General features: G+C 59.2%; 5 protein-coding genes across 16 annotated transcripts in view; 1 reads left to right on the top strand and 4 right to left on the bottom strand.

Moving 5' to 3' along the window:
- Positions 1-266, bottom strand: part of VEGFB (vascular endothelial growth factor B) — a 3,996-nt gene extending 3,730 nt beyond the window's left edge. The window contains exon 1 of the mRNA XM_027090255.1: positions 9-266. The gene's annotated coding sequence lies outside the window, so the exon portion shown is untranslated. The remainder of the gene's footprint in view (positions 1-8) is intronic.
- A 147-nt stretch (positions 267-413) lies between these two features.
- Positions 414-3,801, bottom strand: DNAJC4 (DnaJ heat shock protein family (Hsp40) member C4). 9 transcript variants are annotated; one of them, XM_027090243.1, is made up of 7 exons: positions 3,617-3,801; positions 3,206-3,298; positions 2,444-2,557; positions 1,778-2,008; positions 1,529-1,693; positions 713-799; positions 414-622 (listed from the first exon to the last, which is right to left on the bottom strand). In XM_027090243.1, exons 1-7 carry the CDS (start codon positions 3,673-3,675, stop codon positions 514-516), a joined length of 858 nt encoding a protein of 285 aa, XP_026946044.1. In that variant the 5' UTR covers positions 3,676-3,801; the 3' UTR covers positions 414-513. The 9 variants fall into 9 exon arrangements, with proteins under 9 accessions (XP_026946044.1, XP_026946045.1, XP_026946048.1 ...); XM_027090244.1 differs by having other exon boundaries at positions 1,529-1,690; XM_027090247.1 differs by having other exon boundaries at positions 1,778-1,939.
- A 302-nt stretch (positions 3,802-4,103) lies between these two features.
- NUDT22 (nudix hydrolase 22) lies at positions 4,104-7,179 on the bottom strand. 3 transcript variants are annotated; one of them, XM_027090241.1, is made up of 6 exons: positions 7,072-7,179; positions 6,295-6,792; positions 5,834-5,932; positions 4,768-4,865; positions 4,536-4,629; positions 4,122-4,288 (listed from the first exon to the last, which is right to left on the bottom strand). In XM_027090241.1, the coding sequence occupies exons 2-6, from the start codon at positions 6,772-6,774 to the stop codon at positions 4,187-4,189; spliced, it is 873 nt and encodes a 290-aa protein (XP_026946042.1). In that variant the 5' UTR covers positions 6,775-6,792; positions 7,072-7,179; the 3' UTR covers positions 4,122-4,186. The 3 variants fall into 3 exon arrangements, with proteins under 3 accessions (XP_026946043.1, XP_026946042.1, XP_026946041.1); XM_027090242.1 differs by lacking the exon at positions 7,072-7,179 and having other exon boundaries at positions 4,104-4,288; positions 4,529-4,629; positions 6,295-7,065; XM_027090240.1 differs by lacking the exon at positions 7,072-7,179 and having other exon boundaries at positions 6,295-7,065.
- Positions 7,180-7,208: 29 nt separating this feature from the next.
- Positions 7,209-10,099, top strand: TRPT1 (tRNA phosphotransferase 1). 2 transcript variants are annotated; one of them, XM_027090108.1, is made up of 8 exons: positions 7,209-7,294; positions 7,648-7,731; positions 7,962-8,043; positions 8,919-9,088; positions 9,177-9,351; positions 9,566-9,622; positions 9,698-9,808; positions 9,937-10,099. In XM_027090108.1, the coding sequence occupies exons 2-8, from the start codon at positions 7,657-7,659 to the stop codon at positions 10,026-10,028; spliced, it is 762 nt and encodes a 253-aa protein (XP_026945909.1). In that variant the 5' UTR covers positions 7,209-7,294; positions 7,648-7,656; the 3' UTR covers positions 10,029-10,099. The 2 variants fall into 2 exon arrangements, with proteins under 2 accessions (XP_026945909.1, XP_026945910.1); XM_027090109.1 differs by lacking the exon at positions 7,209-7,294 and adding an exon at positions 7,339-7,468.
- The window catches only part of FERMT3 (FERM domain containing kindlin 3), a 16,306-nt gene continuing 11,346 nt past the window's right edge, over positions 10,015-14,974 (bottom strand). The window contains exons 7-15 of the mRNA XM_027090107.1: positions 13,154-13,261; positions 12,858-12,992; positions 12,728-12,777; positions 12,498-12,622; positions 12,200-12,306; positions 11,861-12,094; positions 11,383-11,507; positions 10,692-10,833; positions 10,015-10,580 (exon numbers count right to left, since the gene is read on the bottom strand). Of these exons, the coding sequence (XP_026945908.1) occupies positions 10,401-10,580; positions 10,692-10,833; positions 11,383-11,507; positions 11,861-12,094; positions 12,200-12,306; positions 12,498-12,622; positions 12,728-12,777; positions 12,858-12,992; positions 13,154-13,261 (1,206 nt within the window). The 3' untranslated portion in view covers positions 10,015-10,400. The remainder of the gene's footprint in view (positions 10,581-10,691; positions 10,834-11,382; positions 11,508-11,860; positions 12,095-12,199; positions 12,307-12,497; positions 12,623-12,727; positions 12,778-12,857; positions 12,993-13,153; positions 13,262-14,974) is intronic.

Raw genomic sequence — 14,974 nt, 5'->3', positions numbered from 1 at the left:
CCGCGGCCCCCTCCCGAGCCCTGGGCGCAGGCAGCGCAGCGCAGCGCAGCGGCGGCGGCGGCCGGAGGAGCCGGGCGGGCGGGCGGCCGGTGGTGGCGGCGGCGGGCGGCGGGGACGGCGGGGACGGTGGGGACGGCGGGGGGCCGGGCCCGGGCTGGCGGGCGGGCGGCTCATGTGACCCAGACACGCGCTCCCCACCGGGCCGCGGGGCGGGGGCGGGGGCGGGGTGGGGGAGGGGGGGCGAGGCCGCCGGCGGGGCCCGCCCCCTCTACACACACCCCACCTCCTGCCGCAGCAGGGGAAAGGGGACGCACCGCCCAGGGGGCCGGGCTCCCGGGTTGCCGCCGCCAGAACCCGGAGGGCGGGGCCCGGGCCGGGGGCTCTGGGCCTGTACGAGCGAGCCAGACAAGAGCTCTGAGAATCACTTTATTGCACGCGTTTTGGGGAGTGGGGTGTCCCAGAAGGGAGCACACCGCAGGCCCCATCCAAGGTGTGCTCTCCAAGGTGAACCGCTCAGGGGCTGGGGCCGGGGGGCACGATCCCGGGGCCTTGAGGAGGCCCGGGTGGTGGCTGCAGCTGCGGCCCCAGCCGTTGCTCCTCCTGGAGCCTGGCTCTCTTGGCCCTGCAGGGGAGAGTACCTGGTGGTCAGGTTGGGATCCTGGAGGGTGGTGCCAGGACAGTGAGGAGAGGGCAGGAAAGAGCTGGGACAGACCTGGCCCGGGCCCGAGTGTCATTGTAGATGGCTGTGATGATCCGATCCTTTTCATCCATGAAGCTACGATGCATCTGCTCCAGCTTCCTGCAAGGGGGTTACAACCGACTCTGGGAATCCCCAATCCCCGCTGTCTCCCAAGTCCCACCCCCCTCTACCCTACTTGAGGGTCTCACAGCTTTACACTTGTGGTGACCTCAGCTAACTACCTCAGCTAACTGCCTCAGGTAACTGCCTGGGCTAGATGAGGAAAGGGGCACAGAGTAGCTGGTTCTTGTCCAGGGCCTAATGGCGACCCAGGTCCCTGACTGTCCTGAAGGTGGTGACAGCAGCTCCGTCATGGAGGTCCTTAAAGGCGACTCGAAAGGTTTGTTCATCTAACTCCGTCACTGAACTAGGCACACTGCTAGCAGTGTGCACCAGCCTTTAGGTGTCTTTGCTATCAAGCCTCAGTGGCAATGGCACGCATGAGAGAGTGGCAGGAAAACAGCAACTACCAAACAAATGAAGACAGTTTCTGGTGAGGCCCAGTTCAATGCATTTCCTTCTTGTGCAGGAGTTTGGTTGGCTCCAGCACTCTCTGGCAACCAGCACCAAGATTTAAATTCAAATTCTAAAAAACTGAAAATGACATTAGCCCTTAGTGCAGAGCTGCCTTTGCTAAATAAGACGAGACTCTGGAGGAGACCTATTTCATGCAGTTCTTAGCTTGAGAGACACAAGGGTGCAGGCCACAGGGGTGGTATGGATGGATGGCTGACACTGGGCTTCACCCACCCTCCTGCCCTCTGCCCATCACCCTAGGGGGACGCGCACCTGAAGGCAACATAGTGCAGGCCCATGCCTGCCAGCATGATCAGGAGGCAGTACCCCAGCACCCGCCGGTTGTGCTTGTGCTGCTGCTGCCTTGACTCTGGTCCCTGAGGCCTCACTTCATGAAACTGGGCCCAGTATTTTGCATTGGGGGGTGCCCAGGAGCTGCTGGGAGGTAGAAGAAGGGACAGTGTAAAGACGGGGCTCCCCAGGAGACTTGGGGGTGGCAAACTGGGGGCAGGACTACTGTACCTGTGTGCCTGATGAGCAGACCTGGGATGGGCTGTGGTTCCTGGACACTTTGGGGAAGCTGCCGAGCGGAGCTGGTGGTCATAGCTGCGGCGGCTCTGCTCATGGCTCAGCACTTGGTACGCTTCACTCAGCTCCACAAAGCGGCTGTGCAGGGCTGGGTTCCTGGGGTCCCGGTCAGGGTGCAGCTGGGGTGGGGCAGGACTCCCCTCATCTCCCTTCCCATGACCTATCCTGATAATATCCACCCACAAGGGCTCATATCATACCCAGAGGCCCTCCCTGGGCAGTGACCCTCACTCTCAGGCCTGCACATCCCTCTAGAAGACCAGAGAGTCAGGAAGCACAAACTCCTGCCCCCTCCCCTTGTTCAAGCCCTCCCCACCTGCTACCTGGCTCTCATTGGATGCCCTGGTCCCAGCTTTCTCAAGAGCAGGCAGGTCAAGAGAACCAAGCCCAGCCCATCAGACAGGACTCCTGGCTCCTGCCCCACAGCCTTTCCTTCCACCCGGCCAGACCTCTCCCCTTGGGGCAGCTCCCCCTCCCTATGAATGCTGAGGGAATGTGCACCAGCCAGAGTGAGCCTCTCAGCTCCATTCCTGAGAATTTGGAGCGGACCCCATCTGGCTCAGACTTCCCTTCCCCAACTCCACTTAAGACCACTGGTACCTCTTTGGACTTGGAGAAGAAAGCTCGTTTAACTTCTTCAGCGCTGGCACCAGGATGCACCCCCAACAGTTCATAGTAGTTACTGGGGCCAGACCTGTGGAGAGAGGCCCAAACCTGCAGGGGCTAAGGAAAACACAGAGGATACCCCTTCCCTGCCCATCCCAGCCCCGCTGGACCACACCCTTCAACCCAGCATCCAGATGCTGAGGGGGCTGAGGCAGGTGCCAAGGGAGATCTCGAAATCATCCCTCCCTTTTTGACTGTTCCAGGTAAGGGGCAGATCAGATTGTCTCAAAGTGTAGTTTTCAGACCCCTTGCATCAGAAACGCCTGAAAAGCATGTTTTAAAAAATAGATTCTTGAGGCCCACCTCATTCCTGCAAATCAGGATCTCCAGAGCAGCGCCCAGGAATCTGCAGTTTTGTAAGCTCCCCACACCCCGCCTGGGTTATGCACAGCGACGCTTGACAACCACCTGAGTTGTGGAATGTGCATTGGGTTTGGTTGGGCTCAAATTCCAGATGTGCCACTTAACTCTCTGTATGACCTTGGGGGGTCATCCTTTAATCTCTGATCCCGTGCCCTCTCAGCAGTGAAGGTGAGGGTAATCTGACAAGCCTGTAAGGCGCCTGACGCAGCGTAAGAGATCACGACTATCCCAGCACCTAGACTATCCCGGCACCTAGCGCAGGGCCTAGAATTGGGCAGGCCAGCCACAAAAACCTACTGAACGACCGGGCCCGGCCCCAGGCGCCCGACTCACCGCTGCCGGGCGGCCGCTGCGAAGAACCGAGTGGGAGGGTTGTGGGGCCACAGCCGGCGCAGGCGCAGGGGCAGCATGAAGGCAGCCGGGCAGCTGGTGAAAGGTCACAAAGAACAGTGGGATGGGAGCAGACTTCAACCACTGCAGCGGGGATGAGGGGTGGGGGTGGGGGGCAGAGGGAAGGGGCCTGGCCCCGTTGAGATGCAAAGGAAAACCGAAGCAGGCCCGGGGACTCAGGGGCGGGTGGAACCTCCCTGCTGAAGACCAGACCCCAATGTCCTGGCCCTGTCCCCGCCTCTGACCCGGGCGTCTGTACAACCAGCCCCGGACGCCGAGACCCGCTTCCCACCCTGGGAGCTCGGGGGGCGGGTGCAGGAAGAGCCACACCAAGCCCCGCCCCCCTTCACTCACAGACCCCTCGGCGGCCGCCGTTTCCGGCTCCTATTCAGGCCCCGCCTCCATACTCTCATTGGCGTATACACCCAGACCACGCCCACAGGCCTGAGGGTGCGGAACAGCGGCGAAGCCCCGCCCCCGCAAATCCATTGGCCTTTGACGCCTCGGATCCACCCATCGAGACAGCAGCCCGGGGACTTGCAGAAAGGCGCCAGCGCCCGCCCGGGGAGGCTGCGGCAGGGGGCCTGACCCTCAGTGAGGCTTTCGGCTCAGCCCCCGTTGCTCTGTTCCCTCGGACATGGCTGTTACTCCGGTCTGCAGCGAGACGCGTTTCACAAAGCAGTTTCCACCCCATAATCGGCCTGGAACTTCACCGGAGCCTGGCAAGGGGGCACAGCCCTCAGCTTACAGAGGGGAAAACTGAGGCTGGGCCTTTTTTCCCCCCAAGTCACTTGTCCTGTCTCTCTCAGCCACCCCGGCCCCTCTCTCTGTCTCACGGAAACAGCAGACGCCAACGGAATCCAAGAATAAAGTCCTTTATTGTCTTCCGAGCTGTGGTGATAGGGCTGGGGACTCTAGGGCGACTTAGGTGGAACTTTCCTGGAATTCGTTGTAGAGGAAGATGGCGCCTTTGGCTGAGGGGCAGAGCTCGGCCCACATTTCAGTCTCCTGCAACCTCCTCACACTCTGTGGGAAGACAGTGAGACCCAAATATTCCGACCTCGGGTTTCTTGCAGGAGCTGTGCCCACAGTTCTGGCCCTCTCCCTTGGGCTGAGGACATCCCCAATGAGGTCTTGTGCCTCTGGAGGGAAGCTCTGAGAGATGTGGGAGGCCCCTCTGACCCAGGCCCAGGAGACAGACATGCATCACCAGGCCTCTGCAAGCCCCAACCCAGCTCCTTGTCCAAACGAGACACACTTTGCCACCTCAAACCTGTGTCTCCACAAAGATGATTCCTGTGGATTCGTGGGCCTCAGGTCCCCCACTCGTGTAGTGCTTCCTCACCTGCTCAGAAGTCAGGCTGCACCTGGACAAGGATGTGAGAGTGGCCTGGTGAGTGCTTAGACCCTGTAAGGTCCCTGTGGAGTCCCTGCTGCCTCAGCCATGCCGCTCAACCACCCACCTACTCCAGGACCCAGGACCCTGCCTCCCAGAGCTCACTCACTGGACGTAGAACTCAGCACTGGCACGGCCGGCACTGGTCTCATTGCAGGCAATGCCCAACAGCAGCGGCTGGCTCAGGGTGAGCAGCGGCAGGTTCACCTGGGGCCAGGCGTACCACCTGTCAGTGCCCACTGCCCACATCCCTGCCCCTCTCAATGAAGAACAGCATGTTACCCTTGTACAGCATTTTACAGTGTGTAGTTCAAGTGCCCAGAATCACAGAATGTCAGATCTTGGGCATGTTCATTTCACATGGGAAAACCACAACGGGAGAGATGGAACAGTTAGCCCAGGGTCACCCTAGGGAAGTCAATTTAGTAACTGGGGACTTCCCTGGTGACACAGTGGTTAAGAATCAGCCTGCCAATGCAGGGGACACGGGTTCGATCCCTGGTCCGGGAAGATCCCACATGCTGTGGAGCAACTAAGCCCGTGCGCCACAAATATTGAGCCTGCGCTCTAGAGCCCACGAGCCACAACTACTGAGCCCACATGCCACAACTACTGAAGCCCATGCGCCTAGAGCCTGTGCTCCTCAACAAGAGAAGCCATGGCAATGAGAAGCCCCCGCTTGCCTCAACTAGAGAAAGCCTGTGCACAGCAACGAAGACCCAACGCAGCCAAAAATAAATAAATAAAATTTTAAAAGGTAATTGGGACTCCCATTTACTCCTCTTCTCAACAAACCTGGCGGGAGTAGGCAAGACATTTATTATTGTCCCCATTGTAAAGAGGAACACAGAGACGAGGCACACAGAGGTGAGGGTTAGAATTCCACTCCAAGTGTGCCTAGCTGCAAAGCCGAGCTCTTTGCTCAATGCCCGATGCCTGGGAATTCCCTGGCGGGCCAGTGATTAGGACTCCACACTCTCACTGCCAAGAGCCTGGTTTCAGTCCCAGGTCAAGGAACTAAGATCCCACAAGCCACGTGAGGCAGCCAAAAAAAAAAAAAAAAAAAAAAGCCAGATGCCTACAGACACTCCTGCCATCCCAGACCTGTGAAATTCTGGATTGTTCTATCCCCTCCCTCCTTGCCCACCACTCTGTCCCACCTGCCTCTCACTCACCTCATCACAGATCTCCTGAAGGACACTGGAGAAGAGCTCATGCACCACCAGCTCCCCAGGGAGGTTGATGTGCAGGGGTCTGCCACCTGGGCACAGGGCCTGTAAGAGGTCAGGCTCAGCCCCTGCTCCCCTCTTCTCGCCCTGCTTTTCCCCACACTCACTGGCCCTGAGGGCCTGGTTGGGCACAGAGTGAGAGCCTTGGTGATCCCCTGACCCAGGCCCTGTTTTTCCAGATGGAAAACCACAGGTCCAGCTAGGTCCTCCATCCCTACCCCCACCCCCAATTCCCTAACTTCCCATGGGTCTGGGGCAGGATTCAGCAGGGAGGCTGCCCTGAGCGGAGGCTGCCCTGAGCGGAGACTTTCGGATAAGCATCAGGCCAACTCCCCCTTTAAGGGATGAAGAAAACAAAGCCGAGCTCTCTGGGTCTTTGTGCCTTTGCGCCCAGCCTGGCATCTCACCTGAGGCTCAGGGTGCCCACCGGGCACGTCCACTAGCCCAGGTGCCTCAGCCACCTGCCCAGAGCGGCGCAGGAAGACAAGGAAGTCGTCAGCAGTGGCCAGTGCAGCGCCCACCCCTAAGGGGTCCGCCAGGTAGGCTTGCTTGTCACCCCAGTCGGTGGCCCCCTGCTGTCGCAGCCAGGCAGCTGAGCTGGCCCAGTTGGTGCCCAGGAAGTCTCGATAGGAAGTAAGGCCCAGGCACAGGTGCAGCTGTGGCCCCGGCGAGCCAGTGGGCACCAGGGTGGCAGAGTGCAGGCGGAACTTGGGGGCATCAAAGAGCCAGGGCTGGGCCTGAAGCCGGCTCTCCCAGACTGCGGTGATGGCCTTGTCCCCTCCTGGCAGTGGGCGACGGTCGTAGGCAGGGCTCAGCTCAGCCCGTACCTGCTCCTCAGGCAGCCCCCCCGGGGGGCATTGCAGCAGCAGGGACACCTCAGGGTCCATGATCTGGATAGGGCAGTTCTGGGGGAGGGCAGAGCCAGGCCTGTCACCCCGGGGGACCCACAGCCACCCTTGGACCCGACAGCTGGCCCCCTCTGCCACAAACCTCCTGAGGGTACTCCCAGCCCTTCTGCACCCCCCTGACCCCTCCCTGGGCTGTAAAACGTCTTATCATCCCAGCAAGAGCTCCGAGGCTCCTGCTACCAGACATCCCTGAGACTCCCGGGCATCCCTACGACTCAGAGGTCCTGGGTCCTGTCACCCCCTAATGCCTCTGTCTCCCCAAACCAAAAGTCTTGCCTTCAACCCCTGATGCGGCGGTACCCTTCCCAGGGTCCGGAAGCTCCAGGCTGCAGCCGGCAATCACCTGCCTACTCTCCTCGCAGGCTCCGCCTCTTTCCCCCGGAGCGGAAGTACCCGCCCCCTTCTTCCTCGGCTTCTCATTGGCCGGTCCTGGCGCTCAGGGCCCGTCGGGGTCAGCTGACGGGCTCGTCCGGGTCAGCTGCCCGGCCCCCCGGAGTCGGTGAGCCTTCCCGTCCATCCCGGCTCTGTTTCTCTGGCCGGCCCAGACATTTCTGCCCCGTTAGCCTGGTTGCCGGCTCCACCTCCCCAGGCCCGCTTTGCGGGGCAGACCAGGAGCCTGGGTCGCAGGGGCTCGACTTCCCTGGGCCCTGTGGCTGACAGAGTGTCACCTTGGGCAAGTCTTGCTGGGCCTCAGTTTCCCTATGTGCACCAGGGAGTTAGGGGTGGGAAGTGAATTTAGAAATCTGAATATCTCCCTCCCAGCTCTCACACCCCGAGGCTTTGTGACTTTCTGGGCATCGTGGGGACATGGGAAGGTCCTTAACAGTCTCCACATTTCACTGCTCCCCACAGGTCTTGGCCATGAACGCCTCTAGAGGAAGGAGGCCGGAAGCAGCAGGGCCCAAGGGTAGAAGGGCTCACAGACCCCGGGAACAGGTGCGCCCCGTCCACCCTCACCCCTGCTCCCAATGTGGGAGGGCAGGGGAGGGGGTCCTGCTCCCTGGGAAATGCTGGTCGGGTGGGAGTGGGGGCGGATGGATTGTGCTGTTCCCAGGGAGCACAGGGACTCCTCTCCCTCTGGGCTCCTACAGCAGATCACTGAGTTCAGGGTGAGCAGCAGGGCAGGGTCACCACAGGGACTAACGGCTGCCTCTGGGCTCTTTCAGGACCGGGATGTACAACTGTCCAAGGCTCTGTCCTATGCCCTGCGCCACGGGGCCCTGAAGCTGGGGCTTCCCATGGGGCCCGGTAAGTGAGCATCTTAGAGGCTGGGCCCAGGAGTGGTTGGAGCCCAGGGAGCAGTGTGAGCCTGTCTGTGACTGCCTTCCCTCATGGCTCCCACCTCAGTCCTGTGAGAACAGCACAGAAGGTACATCCCTTCCGTGTATAGGGAAGACCGAGGCCCAGGGCCCAGTATAATGTCCAGGGCAGACTGGGAGAGGAGCCTCTGTCTGGGCCAGGCCTGGTGATACCTCCAGCCCAGTGGCCCAATAAACACTTATCCCAAGACTGGGCATTGTGAGGGTGTTGGGGTAACTGATGTTTACTGAGTGTCCGCTCTGGGCTGGGTACTGTGCTCAAAAGGGTCACTTGATCTTTGTGACCCTCCATGAGGCAGATCCTATTCCCATATAAGTTGAGAAACTGAGGCTCAGAAAGGGGAGACTTTCTTTTTTTTTTTTAATTACTTAATTAATTTTTAAACTTTTGGCTGCCTTTGGTCTTCGTTGATGCGCGCGGGCTTCTCTAGTTGCGGCGAGTGGGGGCTATTCTTTGTTGCAGTGCGCGGGCTTCTCATTGCAGTGGCTTCTCTTGTTGTGGAGCACGGGCTCTAGGCGTGCAGGCTTCAGTAGTTGTGGCTCGTGGACTCTAGAGCGCAGGCTCAGGAGTTGTGGCACACGGGCTTAGTTGCTCTGCTGCATGTGGGATCTTCCTGGATCAGGGTTCGAACCCGTGTCCCCTGCATTGGCAGGCGGATTCTTAACCACTGTGCCACCAGGGAAGTCCCAGGGGAGACTTTCTAAAGGTCACACAGGCTCTGTTCTCGTTGCCTGTGGCTTCCCCTGTTAACTGTGGCCCAGGCCAGAGCAAGTTCAGCTCCTGACCACTCTACCTGCCCACAGATGGTTTTGTGCCCCTGGACACCCTCCTGCAGCTGCCCCAGTTCTGCAGCTTCTCAGTTGAAGATGTGCAGCGTGTGGTGGACACCAATGGGAAGCAGCGGTTCGCCCTGCAGCCAGGGGACCCCGGCACCGGCCCTCTCATCCGGGCCAATCAGGGTCACTCCCTGAAGGTGGGAGCTAAGGGGACAAGTGGGAGAGCCATGTGAGACCCCTGTCTGTGAGGGGGTCTCACTGCTGCCCATTCCCCATCCATCCCAGGTACCTGAGTTGGAGCTGATTCCCCTGGAGACCCCACAGGCCCTGCCCCTGGTGCTCGTCCATGGCACATTCTGGCAGCACTGGCCATCCATCCTGCTCAAGGGCCTATCCTGCCGGGGGAGGACGCACATCCATCTGGCCGCGGGACTGCTTGGGGACCCTGGTGTCATCAGTGGTCAGTGCCCCCCCAAGCTACTCCCACCCATTCTGTGCTCCCAGGTCCTCCTCCAAGGGTCATAGCCTCTTGTCCAGGGAGCCTCTTGTCCTGCATGCCCTGCATGCAGGAGCAACGCCCCACCCACACCGCAGTGAGCTCAGGACCCCAGCCCACCCAGGTTTGATAACCACAATCCAGATGCCCCAGACCCCAGCTCCAATTGTCTACTCAGGCATGCGGCCAAATTGCGAAGTGGCTGTGTTCATCAACGGGCCCCTGGCCCTGGCAGGTGAGTCTGGACACAGCAGGTATTGCCCCAGGCCTTCAGAGAGGGCATGAGTCACATCTCTGGCTCTGTCTGCAGATGGAATCCCCTTCTTCCGCTCTGCTAATGGGGTGATCCTGACTCCAGGGAACGCTGATGGCATCCTGCCTCCCAAGTATTTCAAGGAGGCCCTGCAGCTACGCCCCACCCGTAAGAACCACCACCCCACCACTATTCTTTGTGCCTGAAGCCTGTGCCCTCTGCCCTCACCTCTTTCCCAGCTCCCAACCCCAGACTGACTTAGTTCTCCCTTTCTAACCAACTCTTTTCTCTCTCAGGAAAGCCCCTCTCCTTGGCTGGTAATGAAGAAACAGAGTGTCAGAGTGACCCCAAGCACAGCTCCAGAGGAAGAAGGATGACCCAACAATAAAATATTTTTTTTAATGTAAAAAGATAACAAAAGAGAAACTCCAGTTTGAACCTATGAGTCATCATTCTGTAGCTGTAGTCAGTCTTCCTCATGTGCTCAGGGACTACAGCTAGGTCAGGGGTGTTGGTCTTGGTCACTCAAACAGGGAAGGGCGGGTGCTGTACAAACTAGAGCCCCCTCTCCCTAGCCTGGGGGATGGCAGAGTCTGGCCCAGCCAGGTCCCTGGTCTACACAAGGCCAGTGACAGTGGGTGAATGTGCCCAGCTCGGTCAGTGCACGTCTGGAGAGAATGTGGGCAGTGAATCCTAATGGGTGTGGGCTTTGGAGCGGTCATGGAGGGTGGTGAGTGGGGCGGGGGCAGTAAGACAGGCTTCAGAAGGCCTCGTGGCCTCCTGTGAGCTGCAGGAAGAGGTCCTCGTCCAGCTCCTCCCCGCGGGCCCGCTCCCGCGTTGACAGGAAGATGTAGCCCCCGATGTACTCATGCACGATGCGGCAGCTGGCAGATACGCAGCTGAAAGCCACGTTGATGTGCTCGTCGAACTCAATGGCTACCTGTGCGGTGGGCAGTCAGAGGGCTGGTCGGGGGTGGGATGAGGGAGCAGCCCTGCCCTGGTTGGGTCTGGCCCAGCCCGTGTCCCTCCCCCACCCTCACTCCCGGCCCACCTGCCGGATGTCCCAGTTGACATTCCACTGGCGCATGTTGCTGAAGCGCCAGGTCTTGACCACGTCGCCCACAGCCAAGTCGATGCGGATCAGTCGGTTGTTGGCGATGCCCAGAATCTCGTCTTTTCTGCTGCCCTTGAACCTGGTGCCCAAGGGGAGAGTGTGAGCCGGGGCCCCACCCTTCGTGGCCCCGGAGCCCTCCCAGACAGCCAGGTGCGGCGCTCAGCAGCAAGCTGGCAAGTAAATCTCTTAGGTTTTCTGGGTCTCAAGTTGCTCATCTGGAAAATGGGGGTTAATTACTATAATCACAATGACAGCATTTAGCAGCATCAGTTCATGCTTTTCGACAGCAACTTTTTTTTGTAGCATCGTCATCCATTTGCTCCTATCTTTGCAGGCTTGGAAAAGGGGCAGTCACGGGGGCACTTCCTGACACAGCAGCCACCCAACCCTGTCCTGCAGATCAGCTGCCCAAGGCCCAGAGAGGAAATGGTGTACATCAGAGCTGGGACGGGGCGGGATCCCCTGCCCTCCCCGCCTGATCCCTCTCTTGTGTTTGCAGGATGGAAGCGGGTGCACGCAGGCTGCCCTCGGTAAGGTCTCCCCGCAGAGGACAGGAAGGAAGGCTTCAGATGGCTTCACCATCTTCAGAGATGGTGCTTAGCAGAATGGACCGGGGTGGTACTCATACCTGACCACCACGTAGGAGATGCCGAAGTCAGGCAGGGACTGCCAGGCCTGAATGAAGCGCAGCTGGGCCTCGGACAGCGAGAGTTGGGCCACATTCTGGTGGGCTTCCAGGATCCGTGGAGTGAGCTGCGGGACAACGCTGGTGAGGGGCTGCCAGGGTCCCTGAGACCCCCTGCCTGTCCCCGTCAGGGAGACAGGATGCTGAACCTGGGGCAGGGCCAGTGCCCAGTGTGGGTCCACCTGAGTGCACCCTCTCACCGTTCAGCACATGTGAGCTGAGCCGGGCCCTGAGGTGGACATGGGCAGCTGGACCGTGACACCCCCACAGAGGGTGGGGAGCAGTACGCTGTCTCAGGGACCCAGGTGGGAGAAGGAGCGAGTGAGCGTGTGCATTTCCACAGGAAGGCTCTGTGGACATCCAGGGGCAGGGGTGGCCGGTAAACCCTCTGGCCATTCCCGCCACCTACTCCCTCTGGCACCTGCTTGGCCTTGAACTTTCGCTGGAAGCGGGGGGCGACAAGCCCGTAGGGGTTGAGGCCCTCGGCGGAGGCATCAGGGCCCTGGGGGTGGTTGCCTGAGCCCCCGCCGCCTGTCCGCTGCAGGCTGAGGAAAGCCAGGATGGCCTGCACCTCGCTGGAGTAGCTGCTGTCCGCCATGGTGCGGCCCTTGGAGGCCAGTCGGCATCCGGCCATCCAGCGGGCGTACTGCTGCTCCTGGGGTGGGAGGGGGGGAGAGGGAGGTGAGGGGCTGGCGAGGCTCTACCTCAGCCCCTGCCCTTGGCCTGGCTCAGCCCTGGCCCCTGCCCAGCCCTCACTCACATCCTGGCACCGCAGGTAGATCTCACTCATGCCCTCAGGGGAGGGCACCAGGAGTTTAATGCAAAACTTCTGGCCTGAGACGTTGACATCAGGGACCACTTCACAGCCTGGAGGAAGAAGGGGTGGGCTTGGCTGGGAGAGGGGGCCCTGTTGAGAGGGCCCTGGGTGAAGGCCAGTCCTGCACAGTGGCCACAGGTCAGAGGGCATCTTCCCTGCCCCCAGGAGGAGACAAGTGAGAGCATTCACCTGGCCAGCACACAGCCCTTGTCCCTCTCCTGGCCAATCCGCCCTCACTCACCCTTGAGGTTGAGCTGCTGAATGGGGTCCCCGGGGGCCTCGTCCTGGCTCTTGTAGTAGGACAGCGTGGTCTCCTTGAACACTACCCAGTGCTGGCGGTACCCCTTCAGGGTCAGCTTCCGGGGCCTGAGGGTGAGGTGGGAGGTTCGTGACAGGCCCCCTCCCTCCCTCCTGTCCTCTCTCCATACTGGGCCCCTCCAGCAGGGCTGCCAATTCTGGGCCCAGACTCACCGGAAGATCCGGAGATGGTCCTTGAGTTCTGGGATGGTGGTGAGGCTGTCCTGGGGAGGAGAGGAGTCAGGGGGGTGCTGGTCCCTGCACTTGACCCTGACCCCAACCCCTGACTGGGGCCCCTCCTCACCAGCACGTCCGTGCGCGCCGACCCCTCCAGCTTCACCTCCAGGTTGCTCAGGGCTGCATCCAGGTCATCCAGCCCCGGGTCTGTGCCAGGCGTTTCGTCCGCCTCCCCACTTTGGGACAGCTTGTTGATGTGGTACTGGGAGGAGCATGTGACCAGGGAGGGCTGAGCGGGCAGCCCCTTAGCCCAACAGTGCCCTCAGCTGGGCTTCCCCGGAGGTGGGCCCCCACCGGAACACCCTCCCTGCCCTGGGCCTGGCGCGCACCTAGCCACCCGGGGTTCCCAGGCCTGCCCGGCACCTGTAGGGCTGCAAACACCATCATCTCCTCCTCAGTGCAGTCAATCTCCTCCAGCAGCAGGTCCCACCGAGCCTGCTCATACAGCTGCGTCAGCCTCACCGGGTCTGTCTGGAGCGGTGGGAGGGGAGGCTGGGTTGGTCGGTGCTAACTGCCCTGAGCACCCCCTGCAGCCAGCTCCTGCGAGCCTCGGGCCTCAGCCCTGCCCTCTGTGCTGTGCAGGTTCATTTGGTGGCTCCGCAACCCCAATCCCAGCCTGCCAGCCCCATCTGCCCAGGAAAGCGGCAGCCCCTTCCCTCTAAACCTCTCTGTGCAGATATTGAGTATTTGTCTGCTGTGTGCCCTGCATGCTGCTGAATGGACAATGGGGACCGAGTAAACCAGTCGGTAAATAAGTGAAGTGATTCAAGAATACAATCAAAGCGAGAAAGGAAGTAGCTTCCAAAGGGCATCTCAATTGTGTGCTCAGGCAGGAAGCCCACAAGTTTGATGGTGATGAGAGAAAATGGAACTGGGGTGCGGCTGCACTGAGACCTGAGGATGGACAAGCCACTGAAGGGAAGAGTGGTAGGAAGAACATTCCAGAGACAAGAAACTCAAAGGGGGATCCCAGTTACCCACAGAAGACCAAGCCCACGCTCCCTCTGAAACCTGCCAAAATTGATAGCAAAGGCATAAAAAGGATAAACCCAAAAGGACAAAGAAGAGAGAGGGGAGACAACTACAGCTGGTGAGAGAGACCAACAAAATTTTGGAAGATGAACGAGCAAAAACATGGACAGGAACTGAGTTGCAGGGAAGGAGAGCTGGGATCTCACACCCTTTTCCCTCTCTTGTTCTATGGCAAACGCACTAATGAATTTTGTGACCACGTAGAAGGGTGAGATAGGGAGGGTGGGAAGGAGATGCAAGAGGGAGGGCATATGGGGATATATGTATACATATAGCTGATTCACTTTGTTATACAGCAGAAACTAACACAATATTGTAAAGCAATTATACTCCAATAAAGATGTTTAAAAAAAAAAGATCATAAAGCAAACAGCAAAAATACTAAGATCTGAACAAAGGCATCCAGTTCACATGGCGGATAGGCTCAGGTCTGGGATCCTCTGGGAGGCGAGGGTGGGCTGAAGTGAGGACCACAGAAAGTCTATAAAGAGAGCACTTCCCTCCCCACTCCCTGCAGCCAAGTGACAGCCAGCTGGCACCAGGTAGAAACCAGAGATTTACTCTCGAGATGCTGAGCCAGAGGTACCCCTGCATTTGGTACATCTGGGTGTGGGGCGCATTGTGCTGAAAACAGCTGAATTAAGGGAAAGTTGGCATTTTGAAAGGTGAGACATCCCCAGCCCTTCCCCACTTGTCACCAAAGACATTGGCAATGAGCCTTCTATTCCCCAGTCAGGAGATCAGAGCATTCACTGCTGAGAAGCCAAAGAGAAACCCCCCACAGAAAGTGGCATTCCTGCCCCATCTTCCCCAGGAGGCCTAAAATGCCAAGCCCTATTCATCCACTTAGGGTTTCCAACTGGCTTCTTAGAGCCTTACTTCTAAATATGAAAAGACAGGCAGGGATTACCCACATTTTAGGAAAGCTGCTGGAATGAACAACAGAGACCCATGAACTATAGTCAGGGGAAAAAAAGAGCTTGGAGGAAATAAAGACAATGTAGGGAGCAGAAAAAACTTCAAACAACACCAGTCAGAATCCTTACAGAGACAAAATACCGCACTCATAAAACAAGAACAGGACGCTATTTTTAAAAGGAACGTGGGGCTGCCCTGGTGGCGCAGTGGTTAAGAATCGCCTGCCAATGCAGG

The sequence above is a fragment of the Aethalodelphis obliquidens genome, unplaced genomic scaffold (genome assembly GCF_003676395.1).
Source record: "Aethalodelphis obliquidens isolate GAN/ISIS:26980383/991018 unplaced genomic scaffold, ASM367639v1 scaffold69, whole genome shotgun sequence".
Classification (NCBI taxonomy): domain Eukaryota; kingdom Metazoa; phylum Chordata; class Mammalia; order Artiodactyla; family Delphinidae; genus Aethalodelphis; species Aethalodelphis obliquidens.
This window is presented reverse-complemented; position numbering and strand designations above follow the sequence as displayed.

Coding starts and splice junctions, on each gene's coding strand:
- TRPT1 (XM_027090108.1), top strand. CDS start 7,657: ATGAACGCCTCTAGAGGAAGGAGGCCGGAAGCAGCAGGGCCCAAGGGT. Junction 9,352..9,565: donor GGACCCTGGTGTCATCAGTG/GTCAGTGCCCCC, acceptor TTGTCTACTCAG/GCATGCGGCCAAATTGCGAA. Junction 9,623..9,697: donor CGGGCCCCTGGCCCTGGCAG/GTGAGTCTGGAC, acceptor CTCTGTCTGCAG/ATGGAATCCCCTTCTTCCGC.
- NUDT22 (XM_027090241.1), bottom strand. CDS start 6,774: ATGGACCCTGAGGTGTCCCTGCTGCTGCAATGCCCCCCGGGGGGGCTG. Junction 4,866..5,833: donor TTCAGGAGATCTGTGATGAG/GTGAGTGAGAGG, acceptor GCCTGGCCCCAG/GTGAACCTGCCGCTGCTCAC. Junction 4,289..4,535: donor TCATCTTTGTGGAGACACAG/GTTTGAGGTGGC, acceptor GTCTTCCCACAG/AGTGTGAGGAGGTTGCAGGA.
- DNAJC4 (XM_027090243.1), bottom strand. CDS start 3,675: ATGAGAGTATGGAGGCGGGGCCTGAATAGGAGCCGGAAACGGCGGCCG. Junction 2,009..2,443: donor TCTTCTCCAAGTCCAAAGAG/GTACCAGTGGTC, acceptor GGATATTATCAG/GATAGGTCATGGGAAGGGAG. Junction 800..1,528: donor CTGCACTATGTTGCCTTCAG/GTGCGCGTCCCC, acceptor ACCCCCTTGCAG/GAAGCTGGAGCAGATGCATC.